Source organism: Psittacula echo (assembly GCF_963264785.1).
Source record: "Psittacula echo genome assembly, chromosome: 2".
Lineage (NCBI taxonomy): Eukaryota > Metazoa > Chordata > Aves > Psittaciformes > Psittacidae > Psittacula > Psittacula echo.
The window spans coordinates 33082129-33110113 of record NC_137737.1 but is presented as its reverse complement, the minus strand read 5'-3'; the positions used below and the strand labels follow the sequence as shown (position 1 = coordinate 33110113).

The 27985-nt window shown below is 38.8% G+C and overlaps 1 protein-coding gene across 6 annotated transcripts in view; it reads left to right on the top strand.

Annotated features, from left to right (window-relative positions):
* UMAD1 (UBAP1-MVB12-associated (UMA) domain containing 1) overlaps positions 1-27985 on the top strand; it is an 83269-nt gene that overhangs the window by 46634 nt on the left and 8650 nt on the right. For 5 of the 6 annotated variants that reach the window (XM_080609766.1, XM_080609764.1, XM_080609765.1 and 2 more), the window contains one exon: positions 16737-16822. In XM_080609766.1, the coding sequence (XP_080465892.1) occupies positions 16737-16822 (86 nt within the window). Of the gene's footprint in view, positions 1-8691; positions 8756-16736; positions 16823-27985 lie in introns of all 6 variants that reach the window. The other variant, XM_080609768.1, reaches the window with a different exon arrangement.

The window sequence follows — 27985 nt, the reverse complement described above, 5'->3', positions numbered from 1 at the left end:
GTAATGTCTCTATTGTCTGTCCTGAGATTTTAATCTGGGATTCTGGGACAGTAATAAAGAGATTTTCATTCTAATATGAATTGTATTTTTGTTACTCTTGATCGCAGCTCTTACTGTAAATTGATTAAAGAAGCAGATGCAGAGAAGGAAATCATGCTTCAGAACACACATGTAGTCCAGTTACTTTTTACAATGTTTCTTACTAATTTAGAAACAAATTCAAGCAAGGCAAACTCAATCCCTCTCTTAAACCTTTTTTCAACATATACACTGAAGTCCAGGTGAGCTTCAAGTCCTGCTCCTGGTGCTTCAGGCTTTGATCTTCCCATGATTAAGGCAGACACCCTTGTTCCCACCTTATTCCTTCACTGCAGGCATCATTTCACCTGCACTGATGCGTAAAACACATGCAGAGTGGCTGCAGTATGGGATGAGCCTCAGGTAAGTAGAGCAGGGTTGGAGTGTCTCTTGACCCAGAGCATTTTCTCCCCCCCAGATCTCTCAATTATTGGAATGCTCTTAAAGTCCCACATCTGAAACTCTTCTTGCTGTAGCAGAGGTTTTTCTTCTATTGTAACCTTTCAGAACAGCTGTCTAGGTTCTGTATACCCTTCACGTTTAAGAATCTTATAGAAATCATGGATTTGGTTGCTTATAGGTGTGTTTGACTTCAAATATCTTCATTTGGGAAAAATTCTTATGATTTAGTCACTGGATGAAAAGATATTTCCCTGCATGTGGAGTAGGTGTTTAACATAGGTGCCTCCTGGTTACATTTTGGGGAAGCCTGTTAGCAATAGCTGTGTGGAGAGACTGATCTTCTTAACTTAGTGATTTCTTGCAGCTGTTCCCCTGTCCCAGTAAATCAGCCCCAAAACATTCTGTGCTTTTGTATACCACACTACATTTTAACAAACTCAAAACAGGCAAAGTCTTCTAACCTTCAAGTTGCTTAGAAAGTTTGAGACTGAAAGTTTGGTTGTTTTTGAGGCATTTTTTCCTAATTAATCCCTTTGGGGCAGGACAGTAAAGCAAAGGAATTTTTTCTAACCACAAAAGCTTTAAAGTTAAGTAGTGTGGAATATCTCAAAGGCAAAATCCTATATGCTATCTTCTGCCATGCCTGATCTTACTTATTTAAGAGTTGTTTGGCCAGTAGGGTTTTGTGAATGAGGATAATCTGATTTTATCAGCTTGCTGCCACCCAAAAGCAAAGGTGCTACTTTCCTCCTCTTCAGTGAATCTTACTTTGCTCCAATCAGCTCAATCCCCAGAAAAGGGTGAGTTAATAAGTGGGAAGTCTGGGATTTGTCAGAGTCAGTGCAAGAGCAGGGCCTTCGAGTGAGAGGAACAGGAATTTCCCTCCTTAGTGGCAGTGAGTGATTAGACCAGCTTGTGTGGGGAATAACAGCAGCAAACAGCTCAGAGCAAAGAGGTCCACAGACTTTGCAGCATTGAGTTGGTCTGACAGCAACCTTATATAGTATCTGTACTGCTGCTGTGCTTGTGTGTGTATAAACCTCTAGGCAGTAAGCTTGTCGTCCTTGCCTCTTCTCAAGGGAGATACAAAATCCATTGCCTTTCAGATGGAGGCCATGGCTTTGGAGAAAAAGGGGGTCTCATTTTGGCCTGGAATTTTTTTTTTTCCATGTAGTTTTCTGCACATCAGGCTGCATAATGATTGTGGGCAGATCACAGTGTGAGGATTTAAGGTTTTGAATATAAGACACGTTCCCGAGTAGAGCACACATAAAGTAGTAACTGCATCATGGAAACTGAATTCTCTCTTGTTTTATGGAAATCATTAATCTGCTGTAGCAGCTGCCTATCAGATACGTGAGTTCAGGTCTTTGTGACCTAGAATTTCATCTACCAGTTTTTCAACCAGTTGAATAGGTGTCAGGTAACACAGCCCTTTGTGCATGCGATGGGGTGATTCACTGGCTTGTTTTACAGGGAGTCAGCAGAGTGATGTTGATCTGTGCTTTTCTCTGAGTCCTGAGTTCAAAATGGAGGTGGTAAGGAGTATGGCTAGAAATGGGAAAGAATATCAATATGACTGTTTCAGGTCTCATCTTAGCAAAATTCCTCATGTTCAGGGTTCAGGTGAGTGCGTTTTAAACAGAATATATAAAAAATGCATGACCTTTCCTACTTTTTTACTGCTATACCCACAAAAAATCAAATACTTGGATGGGTTCTTTGCATTGACCAAGTAAGATTTAGATTTTTCATAAAATTACTTTCCCCATAGTAATTCTTACAGCCAGTTTATGTAAGTCCTGAAAGAGCTGACATCCAAACTGATGCTGTTGGCTTCCACAGACAGCTTACTGAACACAGCAGTTCAGCTTTGTGTAGTGGATGTTCACTTATATGATTCCCTGGGGCTGACAAAGTAAAAAGGAATACAAGTTTCTCATGAAGAGAAAGCAAAAAGCAGAAAACTTAGTTGCATGGTTGACCCACTGGGAAGAAAGGGAAGAAAACTAAAAATACTCTAGTTCCCTACAGCTCCTCCAAAAAGGAGCATTTCCTAATATAATAAATTGTTTGGGGGTTTTGGTAGGTTTCAGAATTTCATCATGTTTTTGATGAGTGCTTGCACACCTTTCATGGGTCGATTTGTATGTTATCTACAGTGACAACTACATTTAGATCCAGAATACTGCCTTCTGTTTTTTTCACGATGGCAGGCAAGGCTGGTGCTGTGATAGGGTATGTTTCCACAGGACAGCTGAGCCACTTAATGGCCTGAAGAACAGGTCATCCTCCTTCCTGCTCCTGAAAGCAGGATTACTTTCTATCACCTTTGTGCCAGCTCTGCCAGCTCATTTGACATCTCTGATTTAGCTCTCTAAACTGGCAGAAAACTAATCCAGCAAGAAAGGAGTATGTATTTATCTTTTTTAACAGTTCAGTGAGCTTAGGTGGCTCGCAAGGTCTCAGGAGGCTCTGGGAGCCACCATCACAGAAGAAACAGTGGGAGCACCTGGGCTCTGGGGAGAGGCAGAACTGCTTCTTCTTGGCAGCGCTGAGCTGTTAGCCTGACTCAGCCAGGTTGTGAAAACTCACCCTTAGGTAATAGTGTTCACACTACTTTCACACAGTTTGACTGACAGCTCTTCAAATAGTAGCCAGGAGGGAGTTACCAGAGTATGCAGCTTGTTTTTGTAGGGTGGCCTTGTCTCTTGTGTTTTGAAACACATACGTATTCTATTCTAATTGTGTTATTGCATGGAAACATTCTGCAGCAAAATTACATGTGCAGGGTGGACTTGTCTGGGAACGACATTGAGCAAGTAGATAGGGAGCCACAGAGCTTGGAAAAATTTGTACTTCAGCCTCTGAGACAGTCTGCCTATTGGATGTTGAGGAATTCAGAAACCTTTGTACTTCTGGCCTGCTGAACACTGCAGATTCAGAAGCCTAAGACAGAGAGTGGTCCTTCATCTTTGAACATCAGGAAGTTTTTCTTAGAAGACCTGGTAGCCCCGTTAGTGTAGCTGACACATCACCATGGATCTTGAGTGCCCATAAGCCTGAAGTTCTCTTTGAAACCCTGGCTGCAGAGTTTGAAACAGCCACAGCTCACCCCACCGGCTCCCCAGGGCCTCTGGGAAGAGGGTGGTTGCCATCTCACAAAACAAGAAATGCTCATTTTTGAGCACTGCCCGTCTGCCTTTGTGCTCTTGAAGCTGATTTGGTCCTACATGGGTGTTTTGTTGTTTGTTGGGTTTGGTTTTTGTTTTTGTTTTTTTTTTTGACAAATTGAAATGTTTTGGTTTCAGCTGGAAAATGCCATTTCTGTGCAGAATTTGAGGAAAGGACTGATGTACAGAGTAGATGTAACTTGGCATAAGTGTTGTTAGCCCTCAGATGGTTCCACACAGTTAACAGCCGATGATAAAAGTTACAGCCGGCCGTGATCTTTCATCGTTTTCTCCATGTTTGACAAGAGTATGGTTTGAAGTCCTGGCAGATTTATTTTATTTTTAACAAACTATTCCAGCACTGCACAATTACTGTTTTTTCTCCTCTTTGCTCTGTGCACAGTGTTAGTGTCACTTTTTGGTGTACACGCAAACGTTTGGACATTTCATTGTAACACACAGCCAAAAACCTATCAGATGGACTTTTACAGCCGATGCCATTATATCTTTGTAAATGGATATTTTAACATGGTGGGCTTCCTTAGACTTTTTATACTAAATTTCTCCCTTCAGAAATTCTCATTCATTTTCTCCCCAAAAATAACTTTTGTCCTGTTCTTCAGATACTTCTAAGGAATTCTGCTAGTGCTTTTTTGTGCTGATATGTGAATTTTCTTTCCTAACAGATCTCCACTACTGCATTTGTGTGACACAAAAATGCAGTCGAAGGTCCAAAACTACTAGTGCAGAAGTACTAAAAATTTGTGAATATGTAGTGCTATTTATCTCATTGCCTTTAAAATCAAGCAATCTAGCGATAATATGTTGAAGTGAACATTTCCATGTTGTTTACACACAAATCAAAAGTAAACCAGAAGTTCTATAATGTAGTTTCTTCTACAAAGCTGGCTTTAAAGTAAAGTTCCTAGAAATACCAAACCAGCTTAAAGCACAAAAGTAATAGGAAAATAACACTTTAATCCTACTTAATCCACATTATTGACCTATGTGTTCTAATAAATAAATAAATAAAATTATGTAGTCCTTTAATCATATGTGTGGAGCTGGTTATTCATGAGAGAGGTCTGATCCAAAGATTAGCTACTGTGTGGGTTTTTTCTGTTTCTGAGGACAGGATAAATGGATTTATGTTTTATTTTGTGAGGAGATTGCCTGCTTCTTAACCTGTGTTTTTTGTTTGTGTTTTTTTTTGGGTTTAGATCCCTTTCCCAAGTCTGAGATAGCTCAAAAGATGGTAGTAATATAATGGAATTAACAGTGTAAATTGAAAGTAATATTTCAAGGCATTATGGAAGCAGAGATATTTTCTTTGTTTTGTTGAATAATTTGTTGAGACTGCTTTTGGATATAGGTTTTCCTTTTTTTTAATATTCAGAACCTTTGTGTAGCAACTCTAGGTATGTTTATAAACTTGTTACTAACAAAATCCAAACAGGGAGTTTATGCTTCCTTTTTAGAGGAGAACAAACTATGTTGTGTTCTGAAATACTCTGCAAGCATGTGTCAGAAATGCAAAAGGTGCAATAGATGTACCTTAAGGTTTGCTGCACAGTGACATAAGATTGCCAGGCTGCCATCTAGAAGATAGCTTTCAGAAAAATGTGGGGAGGGAAGCTTTTTGAACTACTGTATTTGTAAACTTCCTGGTGGAAGTTTAGATGTTAATTCAACTTTCCGCTTCAGGTGTATTGGTGCCAGTGTGTGACACAGATACGTATAAACTGTGTATTAGTGTATCTGTATAACTTTGTGTGTGGTGTTATATTTTAAATTGATTCATCTTAACTTTGTTTCAGAATTGAGTGGGGCTTCCATGCCCCTGAGAGGATGGTGGCACTTTGAGTACAGAATGATTATTACATTGCAGAAGATTTCTTGTAATTATGTCCCATAAAAGTTACCTTAAATGAGTGTCCTGTCCTATGCATTAATTCTTCTCCCACTAAGTATTTACTTTCTACTACTTTCAGAGTTTTGAGAAGATGTGGAAAAAAAAAAAAGAAAAAAGAAAGTAAGTTCATAAAAACTAATGTGAATGTTGTAGGCAGCTGCTCACATAGGAAGGGTAGTTACTGGGATGAGGTTGTATATGATCATCTGCTTATCACAGTGCATCCCACAGTAGCTAGTGGGACAAAGATGTAAGTGACCCAAATATGGGTAGACTGAGTGATTGATTTACAATTTTTTCTGTGGGTTTTCCCTCTCCTTCATTACTTAAAAATTATTGTTTAAACATGACTGAAATGCTGTCAAGATAAAGTAAAACTCAACTTTCTTTAGAACAGGAAAAGCAATGACATTCAGTTTTTCAAGGGCTTCCTTGAAGATGTAGTCATAGAATAATAGAACAGTTTGTGTTGGAAGGGACCTCAAAGGTCATCTAGTTCCAGCCCCCCTGCCATGGGCAGGGACACCTTTCACTAGACCAGGTTGCTCAAAGCCCCGTCCAACCTGGCCTTGAGCACTGCTAGGGAGGGGGCAGCCGCAACTTCTCTGGGCAGCCTGTTTGACTGTCTCACCACCCTCATAGTAAAGAATTTCGTCCTAATGTCTAATCTAAATCTGCCCTATTTCAATTTAAAGCCATTCCACCTTGCCTTATTGCTATATACCATCATAAAAAGTCCCTCTTTGGCTTTCTTGTAGGCAGCCTTTAGGTACTGGAAGACTGTTACACTGCTTCCGCACTGCTACAATAGCCCTGGCTATTTCTGTATTATTATAGTGGCTTCCGTTGCCTTCATTCCCAGTGGCCAACTGCAGCAATATTTGCCAATTGACCTTCTAGCCAACCAAAAAGAACAGAGAGCAATGGGTCTTTCCTTTAGGGGAGCATTACTTCTTTTCTCTTTTTACTAGCGAGCTGCAGATTATATTCTGTAAGCACCCCCAAGTGTTCTGTCTCTGTGCCAGTTTCAGCCACATTTGACAATGTTTTCCTGCATTATCAAGGACACAAGATTGATCATGTAAATCTTATTCTTTAAGTAACCATCTTAAATTTGCAGTATTTGTTTTCTAACATAATTTGCATTTATGTAGCAAGCTTCATATGCAAATATTAGGCTATCAGCACCTCAGGTTTTGACAGGAAAATAATTTTAATGCATGCTGGACCTACTGACATGCAAGTTACACAGTGTAACCAAGAGACTGAGCAGGCAGACCGCACTGCAGATTTCGGAGTGCTAGGAAAATCTCTTTCCTCATCAAAATTGGCTTCAATGTGCTGTTTTCATTCTAGACAGGATTGTCTCTAGAACTACATGACAAATAAAGCAGGAGGAGGGGACTCCTAATCTCATAGTTAAGTGAGGATAGTGAAATAATCTTAATTTCATATTGAAAAGTTGAATGTTATAATAAATATTTACCTTTTGAACAACGCCTGAGCCTGTAATCTGAGATAGGATTTACAGGTTAGTTTTCACTAGTGACAAGAAAATGGCATTGCTGAAATATGTTTAAGGGAAGGTTGCTGGCAGGCAGTACTCTGTGTGAGCTGTACTATTGTCTTCAGCTGAGTTTGTTGTTACTAATGTTTCCACAAAGCCTTTTAGCACTCATCAGGAACTGAAGAAGTAAAGACTTTTATTGTTTTGAGATTAAACTTGTTATCATCTTTCCAAGCAAAATAAGAAAACACAGGAAGAATTGTGAAGATCATGACTGTTATATTCTCATTAAGGGTAAAGAAGACAAAGTTAGACAAGAGAAACAGAATTAATCAAGGTAAATAGCACTGTCTTTATCTCCATCCCTTGGAAAAGCAAAAAGGATCTAGTGGAAGACTGTAACCATAGAAGAAAATCTTGCTTGCAAACTGCTGCTTCTTTTACATTTGTTGCATACCAGCCCAACCATCCAGCAAAATTGGATTATGCTGAGTGTAGACATCTTTCCCTGCCCAGGAAGAAGATTTGAGAGTGAGGTGGAAAGTAAAGAGGTTATATAAATTAACACTAAACTTCTCCAAATGTCTAAAAATCTAAGGGATTTCTTGTTTTATTTTTAACCTTAAAACAATGTACTTATTCTGTGGGATGATTGACCTGGTCTAGATGACCATGACAATAAGCTGATACTCAGTGATTATAGAAACAATTAATCTAAAAAAAAATATAATCAAGTCATAAAACTTTTCTTTTTCAAAAAAGTAGGTTAAGTGGTTTACTTCCCCAGAAAATTATGATGCACTTGGGCTTAGAAGGTTGCGTTTGTTTTGATGGGAAGAGAAGGGGCTTATCTGACAGATGAAGTGAATGACAGGAAGATTTAAAGGTTCTCTAGGAATCTCAAGAACTACAACTTCATGCATGTAGAGACTGGCCTATGTCATGCAATCTATGCCTTCCAGGCATTTTTGCAGGTTTGTTTTTGTTTTGGTTTTTTCCTAGGGACAATGTTCATGATAAATACTAATTTATAATAAATATGCTGGGGGTTTATCCACAGAAAAGTATCAGTTGAACAAAGGCAGAATACTGAATAGTTTTGAGATTCACCCTGAGGCATTGGCACACATGCCCAGTGAAGCATGAATGTTGGGTCAGAAGACTTAGAGGACATACTTTTATGTAGCTTTTGTTTTCAACTTCTTTCTAATAAAATGATTGAACATGTCATAAGCCCTTACTTGGATCTGTACTATATTTCTTGTACTATGTTTCAGTACTAAGGATGTATTGAGTAGTAGATAAGTCATATCACTGCTCATTCCAGTAGGAAAACTAAATAAGAAAGGTGTGACAGCATCTAAGGTAGTAAACTAGAGTGGGATTTCCAAATAGTAAAATGGAAAAGTGAGATCTTCCAAAAGATATGGTGTGGCAGAGGGTTCAGTGTTTTTGTGGGCTACTTAGAAAGGCTGCTATGCACATATAATGGAGAAAAAAGTACTTGCATGGGCACATCCCACCAGTAAATCAGAATGAAATTGATCCTAAGCGTTTATTTAGGCTTGACATGAAAGTATCGTAAGTTAAGTCTAAAGTAAAATAACATTTCATCATAGGGGATCCTGGCTCATGAATGAATGAATTCTACAGTTTTCTTTGAAGATGACTGTGGAGCTGGAGGTAACAAATAGTAGAGGGATAGACATAACTAAGAGACGAAAGAGCCTGTGGAACCTCCATCTTTGGAGACTCAAAATTCAGCTGGACAAGCACCTGAGGAACATAGTCACTTTGAAGTTGGCTGTGCACTGAATTGGACATTGGACTAATGTGACCTCCAGGGATTCCCTTGAACCAAAATTTTGCTATGAAACTCTTCAGCTTTTGATTCATCGGCTTTCTGAAAAAGTTGAGCACCTATTGAAAGGAAGACATATAAATGGGGGTCAGGGGAGTTGGAATGATTTAGCCTCAGTGAAGTGGTTGGAGATGGAGATGGACTCTATAAGTCCTTTGTTCTAGGCTCCAGGAAAGCTTTGAAAGAAGCTAAAGTTTTAAGAAACACAAAAAAAGTGGAGAAATAAAAATATTTTTGCAAACTTAAAAGTATGTAGATCTGGGATACCGGAAATTTACAGCAGCCTCTAATCCTTTCATATTGTTCTTCTGTTGCCATCATCCTAAAAATTTTTGGTTTGGGGTTTGTTTTGTTTTGTGTTTTTTTGGTGGTGGTGGGGAAGTTTCTGTAAGGGAGTTTCTAATTCGTGGTTTTGCTGTGATCTCAATAGTGGGATGTGGGTTTAGAAGACCTTGAGAGAATTGTTTAGGGAAATGGAGACGCTACATTAAGATCGCCTGCAGAAGGATGGGATACCAAATTGAAACTGGGTGGAAATTCAGAGTGCCACTCCCATAATCTTCAGTGGCATGTGCTGTAGTTGGATTTGCTATTCCTCTTAATTGGGAAAGAACTGAACCTTGTTGATTCATGTCTCTAAATGCAAAAACATTCAGGATAATGTTTACCTCATTAGTTTCTGCCCTCCCTTTTACAGGTTTGAAGAAATCAGTCTTTCAGGGTTCTCAATGCAAGTTTTATATAGATTTTTCTCATGGTTTGTTAGGATAATTAGAGGAGATACTGGTAAGTTCTACTCCCAGTCAAAAGTTTATTTGTAGGACCCCTTAGCACCTAGGTATACAGACACTGTTGAAACTCAGTATAAGGCTGCCAAAGATTTACCATGTGCCTGCTTAGGCTAACACAGACCTCTGGTGTAGTATGGGCTTACACAGACTTCCTTCTCATTCATCATTCACCCTTATGCAGCATAAACTCTTAAACTCTTGTTTTGCTAAAAGTTGCAGCTGTCGAGAATCTTTTTTGCTGATGTATTGGATTTTTGGGCAGTATTATTAGCTTGTTGAAATGAAACTGCTGTTGATATGAAAAGCTTTAATATGAAATCAGGATGACGTGATCTCAAACTAGGATGACTTCATTGTTTTGCTAACTATACGTATTCTTATAAGACTATTAATGTCTTGGCCATGTGGACACGGAGGCTAATGAGGATTGATGTGTAGGTTTTTTAGCACTAATGCTAAATGGAATGGTAGTCCCACTTTTAAGAAAAGAGAAGAGCTGCCTATCTATTAATGTCCCGTCTCTCATATTGACAAAGACAGCAACTGGCCAGTGCCTTATTTGATTCAGATAGATCATTGAGTGGTCTGTTAATGACCAATGGTAACTGCCAAATTGCTTACAGTTTATATTTTGCTATAATTGTGTACAGTCCATTCAGGGGGGTTGGACTAGATGATCATTAGATCTTTTTCCAACCAAACAATTCTGTGATTCTATGCTCATTAGCAAAGATTCTAGAGTTCTTCTGTCTGTCTTCTGTTGATTGTCTTGATCCCATAAAATCAGCACAACATTGTGTTCTGGGTTCTGCCGTCAGTGATCCCTGGTATCACGCCACTGCAGTCCTCAGCTCACTCACAGGGTAGGAATTGGCTGGTAAACATATTTGACTGATAATCTGGATTGGCAGCTCAGCCCTTTTTGGTACTAAATGTAGCTACAAATTCTTCTTGAAATGAACCAGGGTGACTGAGATGAGGCTTGAGAGTAGAAATGGTAGTAAGGAGAAGAGCAGGCACTTGACACCGTATGCTGCTTGCCCGTCTGCTGCATGCACAAAAAAAGGAAAAGAACTTTTTACTTTGCAGTAAACTTGCAGGGGTGCTGAAAGTAAATGGAAGCTGTGGTACACCCTGGGAGTGAGTGCTGGAGAAACAAGCATGGCTTGGGAGAAACTGAGCAAAACCACTTTTCATCCATGCTGAAGGAACTGGAGGATATTTAAATGAAGCTGAAGAGGAGCAAGACTCAGAGAAGTGATACTATCAAACGTCTTTACACAGAAGTGCGATTGTAGGGACTCCTGAGACTCAGATGTTCAGCAGGGAAGGGGAATTACAATACTTGTTAAATATCTCCCTACACTGAAAGCGCTGCCACTATCGATGGACTGAAGCCTGAAGTTCTGTTAGTTTATCCTGAAGCAGGGTGACTTAAAATTGGTGTGTCTGGTCTGTATTTCTTCCTTATCTCAGGGATAGAGGGGAAGATTTATGAGTAAGAAAGAGGTGTAAGTAACTGCAACAAAACCTTGATACTTCTACAGAGTCAGCCTCTCCTGTTTTGAGATCCTACTAATCCTCTCTTAAAACTTTTTGTCTTTTTGCTTCCAAGTAGAAGAAGATGATGACAGGCAACAAAGAATTAAGCAGCTCACTAAGGTATAATGGAAAATAGCTGTTTGAAGCTGAAGGTGACATTTGAAAATATGTATTTGGTAGCTTGTTACTGCTTGCTGTGTTGCACATGCTTCACTGTCTCACAGGATTCTTGTGCAGGCCAGAACAAATGTCAGTCTAAGTTTTAGAAGACTCTAAAATGTATTTACAACTGGTTTTAATTTTTTAAGATGAGGGTGGTCTCAACTTTTAAATGCTGTTGATCAAGGGACTACACAGCTTGAGGATAACAAAACGCTGGAAGAGGAAAGAGTATAAATAGAAATGCCTCTTCCTTGTTGAGTAGAAGCCAAACTTGTGGTTGAACCATTCTATATAAGAGTTCAAAGAGGTCCAGATAGACAGCTGAATGCAGGTTTCTGAAGGAACCAAAGATTCTGAGGGGGACGTACATAGTAGATACTGAAGACTCGACTGGGTATTTCTTTCCTGTGCAACACCTGGCTGCAGTTCTTGGAAAAAGGAGATACCAGTGGAACTCATGGAATGTTGGTGTAAATCCAGCAGCAGCTCAGTGAAAGGAGAAACGTATGTCTGACCTTTGAGTGCAATGCCATTTATTTGGGCCTTGAAGAGGCCTAATATAACTTAAAAAGATCCTCCCAAGACTGAGGATTTGAAATATGGGCTTATCTGGATAGTAGGATAAATATGTCTACTGCTCTTTTTTCAAACTTTAAAATATTTTTCCTTTGATAAGTATGGAACCATTTTGCAGCAATAAGCATAATATATTATTTTCCTCTGATAAATTTTCTTGGTAACATACTGCATATTACAGGATATGTAATATGTTTAAACCATATTACACTGCACGGAGTGTCCTTCGTTTCTCATTCTTACAGGCTCTAAATAGTATGATTTTTTTAGATACATGACTTAGATTTTTTTTAATAGGAGTTTTATGACTAAAACTTTGCATAATGCTTTCAAACCAAGGGGTATATGAGCCAGAATCTGTTTGGTAAAATGAATCATTTTGTCTGTTATCTCTTAATTAAAATAGAGCTTTAAACTTGCTCTAGTTCAAACAAATTAGTCCAAGAAATCTTATGGCCTGTGTTTATACAGGAGGTTAGGCTAAATGATTGTGGTGGTTCCTCTGGCCTTGTCTGTGGGTATATTTGCAGTTCAGTTCTGATGAAAGACTTTTTGGGGGCGTGGTGTTGGGTATTTGGTAGCCCTTCCTACTAAGGTCATGTGTTTGTGAATTTGTCAGAGCCAGGTTTCAGTTGCTTAGTTTGGTGAAATTGTGGCTATATACCAGTTTGCATCAGGATTGTGTAAGGGATATTGTTTGGGTTTGTTGTTATTTTCCAGCGTGTTGGGGGGGGACACAAGACACGGATACCTGGTTCTGTGGTTTTCCCCAAAGTCAAAACCTGTCCATCAGAATGTATAAAGTGCTTAAAAGAACCCACATTAATTCCTGCACCCAAAGGTCTGTGCTCTCATGGGATGTATGTCTGGTGTTTACCTTCATAACATGAAGGTAGATGGGAAGAGGAGATTGCAGGGTTGCAGTGAAGACGAGGAAAAGCCAGATCAGCGGAAAGCATCTGAAGGGCTAAGCCTGAAGAAGAAGGAGAAACTGTGACTTCCAGTAAAGGGAAGAGATAAGAATTTATGTCAATGGGAAACCAACGCAAGCTGAACAAAGAAAAATAAGTTGGGGGTGGCTAAACAAGATGGGTTAGCTTTGGCAAGATTGATAAGGTTAGGAACTGGTAGAGCTGGGGAGGTATGTGGGAGTGAATTCAGTATTTGGGCTAGTAGAAACAAGGATGACTAATCTGTTTGGATATTTGAGGTAGGAACCAGTAAAAAAAAAACTACACCGAAAATACTGATTTGTCTAGAAAACTATTGTATCCTAGTGGATATCTTGGGCAGCTTGGTGTGCAGCCGCCTATAACCGTTCTAACTCCAGTAACTCAAATAATAACATCCTATGCAAAGATTCATGCCTTACCCTTGCATGACCATATATTTTTATTTTTAGCAAGGAAGAGCTGTGCATTGAAGTTCAGTTTACAAAGGCAATTGAGTTGTGAAACACTATAGATATTGCTACATTTTGGCCTCCTTAAGAACTCATGACCTCCAGGAGCTGGATGTCAAAGTTCTAAGTCAAAAAATTTCATTTCACTCCAAGTGAGCTGTTCTTATTCTTCCTTTCCTGTGAACACTTTTACATTTTTGACCTTTTGGTCCGATTTCAAACAAAGATTCTTTTCATCTTAAGGAAAACTAATCACAAGAAAAAAAGTATATTCTGGATAGCATTAACACACATGAATTTGGTCTTTTATTTTTTTGCATATAAAAATTTCTGAGTGCTTTCCCAGGAATGGTATGTAAAGACAATGAGTAAAAAGTTGCCTCCTGTGTTTCTTAAATCTCCGGTGTAACTCTCTTTCAGTATGTTTATGCGTACACCCAACTTTATCCAGTATGAGTCATCTCACTGACTTCAGTTAGCTGTCCCTTTGCTACTGACAGGTTGTGCAGCTCTTTCCTTACACACTTGATGAGTCTTTGTCCAGCTCACTGCAGTCTACTTAGATCTTCACAAGTCTCCACGCAGTCAGCATAAGTTCCCTTGACAAATCCTCATTTTAGGGAGAGGAATCCTGTGTAGTCTTTCATCCTGCATCCTTGATGGATGGACTTGAAGTGACATAAAAGGTCATTCATCTTCCTTGTTTTGACGGGATTGATATCATTTGTGACAGATGTTTCTATAGCCTACCTTTGAAATCTTTTGGAGATGGACCACTGTTTAAAGTGACCATTTCCTTAGGTTGTTTCAAGTGCTTATGTAGCCTTACTCCTGGAAAAATTGATCTAGCCTAAATTTGGTACAATTTAAACTTACTCTCATCCACAGCAAATGTCCCAAAAATATGTCTTACTGTCCTCTTCATACATATGTTAACCATTTTCATGCCTCCCCAAGTTTTTGCAATCTTTCATTGCAGACTGCATTCACAAGAGCTCTAACAATTTTTCTTTGAAGGCCTCTTCATTACAAATGTAAACTAATGGTTTGGCATAATTTATTTCCATGGTTGTTACTTACCTCATTATCTTATAGGTGCTTACAAATTTTGTTTTTCACATTATTATGGGGTGCAATCGATGATTAAATGAATTCCCATCTTATTTGGTCTCACTCCTCCTCTCCCCTTTTTTTAAGGTGGTGTGAATGCAAGTGCTTTGGAGTGTTTATGCAGAGAATTGCTAGTTGACTGAGAAGCATTTTTCCATTAAATACTTTTTCCAGAAAAGATCTTTGAAAGCGTAGACATTAATAGAATTAATAGGCATTACTGGCCTATAACAAAGAGGATTTATTGATGATACTCAAAATACACTGTTAGGAATAATACCTGAGTATTAAACAGCATGCCCAATGACTGCTTGTTTTCATAAGATAATTTCCCAAACATTGCATTGTACCCAGGAGACCCGACCAGGTTCTGAGGACAGCATGGAGCAAGCATGTGTGGACCTGGGTGTCATTGGCTTCCAGGCTAATGGGCATAGGCAGAATCTGGCTGCTCTTCCCAACAGCTTCTGCCAGGTACATAGGTTCTAACTAAACCTCAGGAGAAAATGGTGATTCATTTCTGATGGACACAGGCTTAGCAAAGGAGTTACACTACAGTAACATGAACCCTTTCATTTAAAATTGCTGCTGCAGGACTCCTTAAGGATAGTGACTTTCAAAATACTCCATTACAAAAAGCATAGCAGTTCAAATAAAAATAAAACTGGAATTACATGACTAAATCTTTCACTGGTCATCTCCTCTTATAAACTATTTACTGAGTAGCACTATGTCCTGGGTTCAGCAGTAGCAGTCATTTTTCTCCTTCTTAGTAGCTGGTGCAGTGCTGTGTTTTAGACTTTCGGCCTGGGAACAGCGCTGATAACACCGATGTTTTTAGTTGTTACTCAGCAATGTTTACTCCAACCAAGGACTTTCTGAGTCTCATGCTCTGCCAGGGAGGAGGGGAAGCCGGGAGGAAGCAGGGACAGGACACCTGGCCCAAACTAACCAAAGAGGTATTCCATGCCACAGCATGTCATGCCCACTATATAAACTGGGGGCAGTTACCTGGAAGGGCTAGATTGCTGCTTGGGTCGGGCTGGGTATCGGTTGGAAGGTGGTGACAGGTTGTATTCTCTTCCCTTGTTATTTCCCTTATCATTATTACTATTGGTGGTAGCAGCAGTGGTTTGTGTTATACCTTAGTTACTGGACTGTTCTTATCCCAACCTGTGGGAGTTACATTCTTTCGATTCTCCTCCGCATCCCTCCAGGAGTGGGGGAATGAAGCGGGGCGGGGGAGTGAGAGAGCCGCTGCAAGGTTCTAAGTTACCAGCTGGTCTTAAACCATGACACACTAATAGCAGAAGGAGGTAATCCACAAAATCTTTACAGCTCCTTGTACACCCTCCCACCAACAAAGATCAGAGAAGATAGGCTAGGTGGATATTTGGTTTATTATGCCTGAGAAAAAATGCTCATTTTTTTTTGTTGTTGTTGTTTTACTATCTCTATCTTTAAAATTAATGATGTACCTTCTGTCTTTAAAAAAAAATTTAAATACTCTTGTCTCTAGTTTATTGCTGTGATCTGCTCATCTTATAGACTGGTATCAGCTGCAGCTTTTGGGATAAAGTTCATCATATGTCCTCAGTAAAATCCTGGGCAGAGGTAGCCACATCTTTGCAATGGGAGGTTAGTGGTCAGCTTGACAAGTAGTCATTGTTCCGGTACAGTCAAAACCAGGCTATTTCTCTCAGTATACTGTGTCTCTCTTTCAGCACTAGTGCACAGATATCCTCTGTATGGATACGAGGTTACAAATAAGGATAATGTAATGGTGCACATGTTCTCCCAGCCTGATATGGGACTGGGATGTGATGGACTTGTGCTCCTGGTATTGCCTTTGCACCAGATACTTGTACTGCTATGTCTCCTTTGTTTGTCACTTTGCCAGTATTAGAATGTAATGATCCTAGAAAGTGCAAAATACAGGCCCTGCATTTTTCTTTCTTTCTTTTTTTTTTTCCCTCTAAATTTTTCCCTTTCATTAACTGACACAGATTTATTCCTGGGTTTTGCAGACCACTTTTCAATGTTTTCCTCTTTTCACATTTTCGAAACTGTAAAATGTAAATGTGGCAGCAGAGTTCCCACTTTCCCAGGGAATTGTATAATCTGATTTAGGAAGACTCAGGAGTTTGTCCTATTCTTTGTAAAAGAATTTTCAGTGATTGAATAGTTGGTTTTGTTTTTTATTTTTTTTTACTTTGCCAGGTGACACAATTGATGATCAAAGTAGAGAGTCAAAGGATAAAACTTCATTTCCAGAGACCAGACCAATGTACAACCAACCTTCACAGGTAGGAAAATAATTTCCTTGTAGCATACATGATGAAACTTCCACAGCAGCATATTTAAGAAGCTCCTGAAGAGCCCTGTACTCCTGAGACCTCAGATGAAGTCAGGTCACTGGAGCGGTTTGCCTTAGTCCATGAGGAATGGGTTAAGGACCAGTTGAGCAATCTGGACATCCATAAATCCATGGGTCCAGATGGGATGCACCCGCGGGTACTGAGGGAGCTGGCTGAAGTCATTGCTAGACCACTCTCCATCATCTTTACCAAGTCTTGGGAAACGGGAGAGGTGCCTGAGGACTGGAGGAAAGCAAATGTCACTCCAGTCTTCAAAAAGGGCAAGAAGGAGGACCCGGGTAACTATAGACCGGTCAGCCTCACCTCCATCCCTGGGAAAGTGATGGAACACCTTATCCTTGATGCCATCTTAAGGCATGTCAAGGATAAGAGGGTTATGAGGGGCAGTCAACATGGCTTTACCAAGGGGAAGTCATGCTTGACCAACCTCATAGCCTTTTATGAGGAAATAACACTGTGGATGGATGATGGCAGAGCGGTGGATGTGGTCTACCTTGACTTCAGCAAAGCATTTGACACAGTCTCCCACAGCATCCTCATAGCTAAATTGAGGAAGTGTGGCCTGGATGATCAGGTAGTGAGATGGACTGCGAACTGGCTGAAGGACAGAAGCCAGAGAGTTGTAGTCTATGGGGCGGAGTCTAGTTGGAGGCCTGTATCTAGTGGGGTGCCTCAGGGGTCAGTATTGGGACCAGTATTATTTAATATATTCATCAATGATTTAGATGAGGGAACTGAAGGTACCGTCAGCAAGTTTGCTGATGACACTAAGCTGGGAGGAGTGGCTGACACGCCAGAAGGCTGTGCTGCCATCCAGCGAGACCTGGACAGGCTGGAGAGTTGGGCAGGGAGAAACTTGATGAAATATAACAAGGGAAAGTGTAGAGTCCTGCATCTGGGCAGGAACAACCCCAGGTTCCAATATAGGTCGGGGAACAACCTGTTAGAGAGTAGTGTAGGGGAGAGGGACCTGGGGGTCCTAGTGGATGGCAGGATGACCATGAGCCAACACTGTGCCCTTGTGGCCAAGAAGGCCAATGGCATCCTGGGGTGTATTAGAAGGGGGGTGGTCAGTAGGTCGAGAGGGGTCCTCCTTCCCCTCTACTCTGCCCTGGTGAGACCACATCTGGAATATTGTGTCCAGTTCTGGGCCCCTCAGTTCAAGAAGGACAGGGACCTGCTGGAGAGAGTCCAGCGCAGGGCAACTAAGATGATTAAGGGAGTGGAGCATCTCCCTTATGAGGAAAGGCTGAGGGAGCTGGGTCTCTATAGTTTGGAGAAGAGGAGACTGCGGGGGGACCTTATTAGTGTATATAAATATATAAAGGGGGAGTGTCATGAGGATGGAGCCAGGCTCTTCTCAATGGCTAACAATGATAAGACAAGGGGTAATGGGTATAAACTGGAACACAAGAGGTTCCACTTAAACTTGAGAAGAAACTTCTTCTCAGTGAGGGTGACAGAACATTGGAACAGGCTGCCCAGGGAGGTTGTGGAGTCTCCTTCTCTGGAGACATTCAAAACCCGCCTGGACACATTCCTGTGTAACCTTATCTAGGTGTTCCTGCTCTGGCAGGGGGATTGGACTAGATGATCTTTTGAGGTCCCTTCCAATCTCTAACATACTGTGATACTGTGATACTGTGAATATCCTGCGGGAGAAAGTTTCAACGTATTCATATCTTCCACAGGCTGAGTACCTACTCAGCCTTCCTTGTCAACTATCATAAAAGAAGCACTGCTAGTAATTAGATGTCAATATTATCAAGGCCACCAATATTGGTTTGAAAAAGAAATAATAAGAAGACTGGGCTGTGTGGTATTGCTGAGTATCTTATTTTTATACTTGAGACATACAAGAACAAAAATATGGCTAAAATGTTAATGAATTGCATAGAAGCATTAGTGTGGTGAGTAGTGGAAAACGTCAAATATTTACATAAGTAATTTATTTCCCCAGCTACAATTATAAGTAACATGTTGTAAATGTATGAGTATACTAGACTGTGTATACTATGTGTTTGCTTCCTGTTTCAGGACTGTGTGGTTGTAAATAATCTGGACTTCTTTTTCTTCATCTGGTTTATTTAATATTTAATCCATGTATACCAAAGAAGGCTTTTCAGAATATCTCTGCATACGATGTACACATACTTGCTTCTCCTCCTCTGAAAATGTTTTTGCAATGAGTATGAGCTTGTTTTCCATTGCCAAGTAGTTTTAGCTATTTGCAAGGTAACTGTGCCACATTTTGCTTGGACATTTTGTGCTTTTGAGGTGTGCTTTGTTTCGTTAGGGTTTTTGAGTTGGGGTTTTTGAGTTGGGGTTTTTTGTTTTGGTTTTTTTTGTGGTTTGTTTTGTTTAATTTTTTTTCCTCTTAACCTATGTTTTCTCTCTCATAGCTAGCCTTGAAGCTAGCTGTGTCTGTCTGTCCACCTCTTCCCAATGCCATGTTAATATTTGTTATTTGCTAAGTCCCTTGGTATATCAAAGGTGTGTGTGATAATGTTGCATCTTTAAGAGGTGTGATTCCCTTTTTTAATTCCAAATTAAATACTGTGTCTGATCCAGAAATCCTTAATTCATCATAAGTAACGAGTGGTTTGCTTTCTGATAATGTGGTAGTATGAATTAATTACAATTGATCACAAAATTTTACTCTGACTTTCAGATCCATGCATGTCTGAGCCAGGACGTTTTGCAACCAAGTCCTGCAGTTCTGAGGGAATATAATGCATTGATGTTGTGGGTACCTACTGCACAGACATAGTTTCTCCTAATGCGATATTCTCACTGGGTATTCTGAATTGCAGTTATTGTAGTGTCAGTCATTTGTTCAATTATATGGAATTTCAGTAAAATAGGAACTTGTGTAGATTTTAAGTGTTTATTAGTTAGAGGAAAAAGGCAAAGTTTTCAAAATAAAATAGCATATATTACAGTGAAAATAAACCAAATATTTATTTTAACCTTTCTATTAAAAGACTTATGTCACAAAAATATTGTGCAGACTGGCTTGCAACAACATCAGTTAAATTAAGATACAATGTTTAATATGTCTAAGATATTAATTGCAGTCTAGATTTCAGTATTTGGACTTCATGTTTACCCTAAGGAATTCTCAATTTCTCATTTGAGTAACTGAGGATATGGATAATTCTGGCCATTAAGAACGCAATATTCCTATTTGCAGTGGTGAGTGTATTTTTATAAATTTGGGGGCGATCTTTACCAATTTAGCAAAACTGGAAAAGCAGTGTATTATGTAGTCAGTATGTCATTGAGGCATAGAACATTAATTGAAATCATAAACTTATTAGTATTAAAAGAAGAGTGCTTCATAAGCATAGTACAGCACATTAAACGATATTTGCTAGACTGCAAAATAGGATCAGATATTTGTCATGCAGAGTTGAACAGAAGAGCATTTAGTTCTTCAACTGCATCTTTCAATTGCTGGAAACTTGCTTTTATTTTTAAATATAAACTATTTTCCAATTTATTAGATGTAGACTTTGTGGAACATGGAAAGTGTTTTTAGAAATGTTATTTAAAGAAGAATGAAGTAATACTTTGTTCCTGGGTCACTTCCTTATTCAAAAAGGAAGTGAGGTTGCATATGGTTTTTTTGAAGAAAGTATCTTCTGGAGTGTTTTTTGGTAACTGTCATCATCTTTGGAATTTCCCATTTACTTGGGTACTATGGGATTTGTTTGCTGTACAGTTACTGAACTGTCAAATACAGAAATCAGTATAATCTTGCTTTAATTATTTAAATTAATGCACAAATAAAAGCTTACACGGAGATCATCTTGCAGCTACTAGCAGCATGTAACCTCTTGCAACAATGGTTATATCCACAGTCTGTGTTATTCTAGGAGGTTTTGATATTGCATGTATGTTAGAGGAACTGCAGATATTTAGAAACTTGTTGGAGGAAGGGTGTTCTCAAAGTCCAGCTTTAGTCCAAACATTTCATCTTCTGCTGCAGAAAGTGCGAACAGAAGCTGCTGCTTTGAACAGTCCCATGTGGAGTATCCTCTCCATCTCCATGGGTACAGATAGATGTTTGGAAGGGTCATCTCCCAGTGCCGAGGCAGTCCTGTGGAGATGTGTTGTCCGGCAGGGTAATGAGTGCTCTGGGCCTAATCAAGCGTCCACAGTGCCACTGAAGTTGCTTCAGGCTCGTGAACTAAAAGTCATAGCACATTTAAGTGCTTTTCTGGATTGAAGCCAAAATGCTTAGCGTTCTGCAGTGCTGAGAACTTGAATTAGTCTCTTTGTGACTGTGAAATACAAAGCTTCTAATTTTAACTGCAACACCATCAACATAGAAAGAGATATTAGTGTGGGGTTTTTTTTCATGCTTGTGAGTTTTCCATTATTATAGTACAATTTCCAGATAATTCAATCTTTATCTGCTTTTAGTGGGAATTTAAGGTTATAGAAGATAACAGAATGGAAAGGTTAGTTTTGATATATGAAGAGCGCCAGAGACCCTAGTAATGTGATGGGGTTATTTTTGATAATGAGCTCTTCCATGGGTAAAGCAAATTAGTGCAACCATGTGTTTTTGTCCTACTGTGAGAACAATTACATAGCGTATCTATTAGGAGACATAAAAAATACTTTTGACAGATGGTATGGCTGTGAATTAGGATTTATGAAGATTATTGTATGTCTGGTGTCCAGGACACCTGGGATTATTAAATTGATGTAAGAAACAACAACGACAACAACAAAAATTACATTTCTGGTAATAGCTGCAGTGTTTTGTATCTTCCTACTGTCACCTTAAGAAGCAGCTTGTGTTTATTTGATATTGCAGTTCTTGACAATCCGACATGCGCTCTTTAGCCAACAGATGTCAGCAGATTTAATGGGTGAAAACTGTACCAGTAAGAGTATTAAAATAAACTACCAAAAATGAGAGCTATCTTTAGATTGCAAACTAAGATTTTCCTCATGCTGTGTGTTCCTGTTTTGGTTTGGTTTGGTTTTGGTTTTCTTTATAGTCCTATTTCTCCCTCAAATACTTAATGGCTGTTGTCTTCTATCTAAGGAGCCTGTTATACGTTTTCTAGGGCAAGAGAGAATCCCCCAAGGGATTGCTTAATCCATAATTATCTAATTTATATGTTATTGTTATAGCCACTCTTAATTATATACCTTGCTGTGATACTTATCATCATGGAAGGTAGTTTTCTTTATGAATTGCAATGGTTCTTTTCATAATTTGCTACTAAAAAGTGAGAATGTAGCAGATAGCAAGCCCATGTTTCTTGAAGTAAATTTATATTATCTATGGTTTCCTGCATATACTTATGTGCCCTATTTTGGCCACGTATGTAAACAAATTAGAAAACAAAAATTATATCTGAATTGGCAGATAATGTCCTCATTAAATTGCTCCTTTGTAAAGCTGCTATGCAAGGATTCTGGATAGGTGTAAATAACAGTTTCCTAGGCATCTGGGTAGGGGTCATGTTAGTCAATTGGAAAGACAGAAGTACTATAAGATATAAAATATCAAAGAAGAGATAATGGGAGTTGTAAGTGCACAGAGCAGGGAAAAAAATTATTTTTATTCTTCTAGAGAAATTAGCAAGTATTGCTTAAGTTGATAGACTTTTAAAATATCATTTTGAGCAGATCACCTGATACAATTTTAGAGCATGAATAATGCTAGTGTTACCTTGTTTTCTTTTTTTAAAAAAAAATTGTTACGTATTTAAAAAATTAAATTGAAATTAATTGTTTCTTTCAGACTTGTTATTGCCCAGTTTTTACTGAAGCTTGGATGTCTGGGTTGTTTTTGCAAGTTACTTGAAAAGGAGCTGTAACTGATCGTGTTTGTTCGGTCACCCAGCTCTTAGTTTATGGTTCAGAGGGTCCCATATTTAAAATCACAAGAAGCAAGTTCTGGCCTAGATTTACTGCATCATTTTAAATATCCTACATTTCCTTTGGAGAAGATGGTTTATATTCAGAATTATTGGCCAATGTTTGTGATTGCTCCCTCTTGACAAAATACAGTGTCTCTAGAAAATGTTGCTGCTTAGATTGGCTTTTCTTTTTAAGCTCTTTTAAGCTAGAATTCCAGTCATGGCCTGGTTAGATTAATTGCTTGTCATATGTCATATTAACTCCAATATCTTCTTTTTCATATATAAAGCCCTTAAAGCATGTTGGTCCATATTTTCTATCTTCTTAATTGGGTATGTAAGCAATAATCACTTAATGAAATTATCCAGTCTTAGAAGCGACTAGACTAAGGCTGTCTTGCAGCAAGTCATCAAGCATGTACTTTTCTCTGAATGCTGGTACTGTCAAGGAGAAAGATCTTATGTTTTACTCAACTATTGTGTATGATCATAAGCTAAGCTATAGCAAGTCAATTTTTAACATTACATTTAAAGAAGAATGACTAGTTTTTAATATTGGTGGCTGCAATGGACATAATCTTTCTTAGCTCCCATTGTCCTTTGCATATACAGCAAATAGCTGGCAGTTCTTTGAGGGACACATGCACAGCCACGTATCAGAAGTGCATACAAAGCACAGCTGCCATGTGATAAGAAAGGCACAGTATATGGTCATGATCTTAATGAGAATGAAGTTTAATAGCCCGGTCACCCCAAAACATCAACTATTGCATATTACAACTATTACTTTGCCACAGCATATTTACTTTACAATGCTTCATTATATTGTAATATTCATATCACTGTCTGATAATTGACAAGAATATGTAAGAAGTCTTCTGAGAAGATGAAGAAGTTCTCCAGCATATATGGACTAGTGGACTTAAGTCTGCCCTCAACAGTTTGGCAACTTAGAGGGGAGGGTGTATATTATATATAAATACATCAGGTATACATAAATATGTAAAATTTAGGCAACATGATTATCCATAAAAAAGTCTGCTTCTGTGTGTCACAAAGGATTAGTGGTGATGGCCTCACAAACAACGTTTTATAAACTCTGATTTGTGTAATTTATTGACCCAGGGTCAACCAGCAAGACCTGGGGGTGTCTTGTAAGACTATCGCCTTGTAGGGTTTTTCTAAGTTCTAAAGTGAATAGTTAGACTTATTATCTGTGTAACACGATACACGGCTGGGGTTATTTCAGATACCTAGTAATCATAGTAACATCAAGAATGCTATGCCCATTGTCTTTTTCTTAAAGGGAAGCATTATATTTTTAGATATAGGGAACTGGAGTGAGAATTGAGAGATGTGAATTAATGTGGTTGTCACCGACTTCCTCTCTGAACTTGGAAAACAGTTTATTTTCAAAAACTAATACAGCACTCTATTACAAAGCACTTTTCTATAGCACTTTGCAAGTGTGAGATACTGTTAAAGCCTTTCTATAACTTCGGTTAAGATTTCATTACAAGAAGAACTAAGGAAGCCTTACAGTCTTTTAAGATGAGACTTGAATGTTCTGTTTGGCCAGTAAATACACATAAGCATAACAGATGGATTGGAGCATCGCTCCCTCGTGGTCAGTTTATATGATTGGTGAGGTCTGAGTAACACAAGACAAAATCACCTCCTGCAGGGACATGCAGACACACAAGCGTGGTATATTTTCATTTTTTTTAGTGCCTATATATAGCAATGTATGTACCCACATGTATGAAGTTCATAAAGTAGTAAAACTGGCCCAATTGGCAGCCTCTTCATTTTGAGAGCTAGGCTTTAGTAAAGGAATGTATGCTCCAAATAGTGATCAAGGCACATGTATCCAGAAGCACAATTTGCATACCTCCCTATTTAGTTTGGGCAGACTCACTATATGCTTGACTTAATTGCATGCTTACTCAGTGACATTGAATGGTTATTTGTAGCAGAAGAAGCTCAAACTGGGTGCCCAGATGTTCTCATCACATATTTTAGCCTTCTTCTAATTTTGGGATATTCTGACCAGCTTAATCCCCAGATAAACTACTGATTATCCTGTATCTCTTCCTCAAACGCATGCAGTCAGACTAAAAGCCAGTAATGCTGGCTCACTTTGCTGCTGTCAACAAATAGATTGGTCAGTCATTCTGCCTCTGGGAGCAACCCTTCAGGGCTCTCCAAATATGAAAATTGATCTAAAATGCATACATCACTTGATGAGACTGTGTGCTAATACAGCCTGATGGTAAAGTGATAATTACAGCATGATGCATTAGCATAAAATGGTGGCTAAAAGACTGTAGCATAGGGCAGCTTATTAATAATTACTTTAAACACCAAGTAAGGAAAATTAACAATGTCTTTAGGTTAGTTTTGCTGCCACTTTCTGAGGAAACAAAACAAAAAAAAGCCCAAACAAAACCAAACCAAAACAAAACAAACACAAAAACCAGAAACAGAAAATAGCAGTGGGCACTCCTTTTAATGGAAAGGAAATATGACATGAAAACTGCCTCATTTCAGTCCAAAATGCTAATATTGATAAGACACGAATATGTTTTTCTGTACTTCCCATCAGTGTGGTGATCCTTTCACCACAGCGTGCTGCTGCTGTAATTTCTGCCTTAAATCCCCAAAGCTTCACCACTCAGTCGCATCAGATTTGTGAAAGACTGCGCATTGGGTAGTACATAGTCAAATTTTGTTCTAAAGCACTTTATGAAATTGCAAGATAAAATGGAAATTATTTGTTTGCAAATTTCTTTGCTTCCATGGTATTACAAATTTTAAGAATGCTTTTCTGCTATTGTAATGCAATTAGTAGTCCTGCTTGATAAAAGCAAATCTATTTTTAAAGCAAAAAAAAGTACCCTTCTTCTTTTTCATTATGGTCCAGTTTATCTTCATCTGGCAGAGAACCAAGTTCTGGCCACCTTAGAGGCCATCTTAATTGAAGGAAATGACCAATATTTGTTTCCTTATGTTTATTTAATTAATTATTTGATCCTTTACTGTGTTAAGAGTCATCATGCTTTTATTCCTGCATCTCAGAAGCCTAAGCAGTAGGTGCTGGGGACAACTCAGTCTTCTTAATATTTTTACATTGAAGCTTTACAAACTTTGGCTCCTGGGAACCTGTTTGTTGAAGGTGCTGTTGGCAGCTGCTCCAAGTACAGACTGCATATGGAGGAACATGAAGTCAAATATCCATCCTTCCTTTCCCTCACTGACTTGAATCTCTCAAGCAGGTGGGAAGTTGTGTTAAGACAATCTTGCCTAATTCACTGGTTTTGGCATTAGAATATTTTACATCTGTAAACAGGACATATTGCTAGTCTTGCCACATGCTTGGATTTTAAACAGCATGATAAAAACTTCAGTACAAAGCACTTAGTGCAGCAATTTTTATTCACATATCTGCCTGAGAACCCATTTATGTTCTTCAAGACTGAGGAGAGAGACCATTAGGAAGATACAGGGGCTTAGTTACCTGACAGAACTTCTGAAAGCATGGCTGAGGATGTTGTTTGCAGGTATCACTGAAGAACTCCTGGGTTCAGACTAGTAATTCTTTGCTGTTCACTCTAGTTAATTAGCTTTTTTCTGAAAACCAAATCCAAGATAATTTCCTTTTCCTTTCCTCTCATTGTAGATGGAAATTGTTATTCCTCTGTCTTTTTCCGCTCACTGCTATTTACATTCTGCAGAGACATTTCACGGATGTTGCAGACGACCTCAATTACTCAAGGAGAGATGTCTTGAAACAATAACTTCTGATTTATGCAGCTTTTCCCAGTTGTTTCAATTTGCTGAAAAATTTATTGACTCTTTCTTTTTTTTTTTTTTTAATGTGTGAAACCAGGTTTGCTAAATATTTCCTTACTGGCTTTTTATGTTCACTTGTCTAAATTCTTTTCTTAAGTAGACAGCTTCCTTTCCCATTCAAGTCCTTGGATTTTCATGCATTTTAGTACAATAATGAGAGAATGTAGAATTATCCCTCTTTTTTAGAGCTTCTGCTCCATGGATATCTACCATCTCGGAGAAACTGTCATCTTTACCCTGCCATAACAGATTACTATGTTGGAGCTTCTACAATTGCAGGGGTTGGGAGCAAGAGGTAGAGAGAAGGAGGCAGTTTGTCTAAGCTTGTCCTCTTCAGGATATCAGCTTCCCAGAAAGTCTTCAGCGTATTTTTTTGCTTGGAACAGTAGAGAGAAACTCAAATCTTGTTGTCACTAACTGCATCAACCAAATGTAGCTGTTAAATTAACAAGGATTATTTAAATACTGTCAATTTCATATGTAGTTAAAGTTTTATAAAAATTGTATATTCTCTGGCTGTACTGAAAAGTTACCTGAGTTCCTATTACATCAGGATTGAAGGCAGCAGCAAAATAAATGTGGGTACTTTGTGCTTTTGGATGACACTGAAGTTACAGAACAAATCCATTATCAGCATTTATCAGATTTCTCTATTCATTTTGCAATATATTGACTTGCCCTTCACATCTGATTTGTGGCTTTGGAATGCGCTGCTGGATGTCTAGAGCTGCCTGCATTTTCAATTACAGTTCTTTTGGCTGGCAGTTTACTTACTATAGTAATTTTCATGAACTTTCTAATCTTTCAGCATACATGCTACAGAAAAGAAAACTCTTAGTAACATTTCCTGGCACTGATAGAAACACAACATGCTGAATATTGTTCATGTTGCTTATTATAATGTATGAGGTCTTTGCTATGAATAGCTTGCATAGTACTTCAAAGGAAAGGAGGAACTAGATAAACTGTTCCTTACTGAACACACACCTCTCTCTTTCTTCTGAGATAATTCTTATCACGATATTCATGTTGCAGAGGAGAACGCTGTACAAAATTCACCTGTTAGGGCAGTGCCTTAAGCTCGGGGGCCTCAGAGAGGCACAGGGAGGCAGCAAGAACAGGCAGCCTGCTGCAGAGGAGGCACAGCTGGTACAGCTCTTCAATTATCAGATTTGAAAATGCTAAAAGTGGTTGGGATAGAAGGACAGATAAGAGTATAATTATTTTAGTTACGGTGGGCAATTAAGCATTTTTAATAAAAATGTAGACTCCTTTTCTGCTTCATTCCTATTTCTGCTTTCTCTTAGTTCTGCAGTCTTTCTTCATGTTGCATATTGTCCCTGTTTGTTTAATT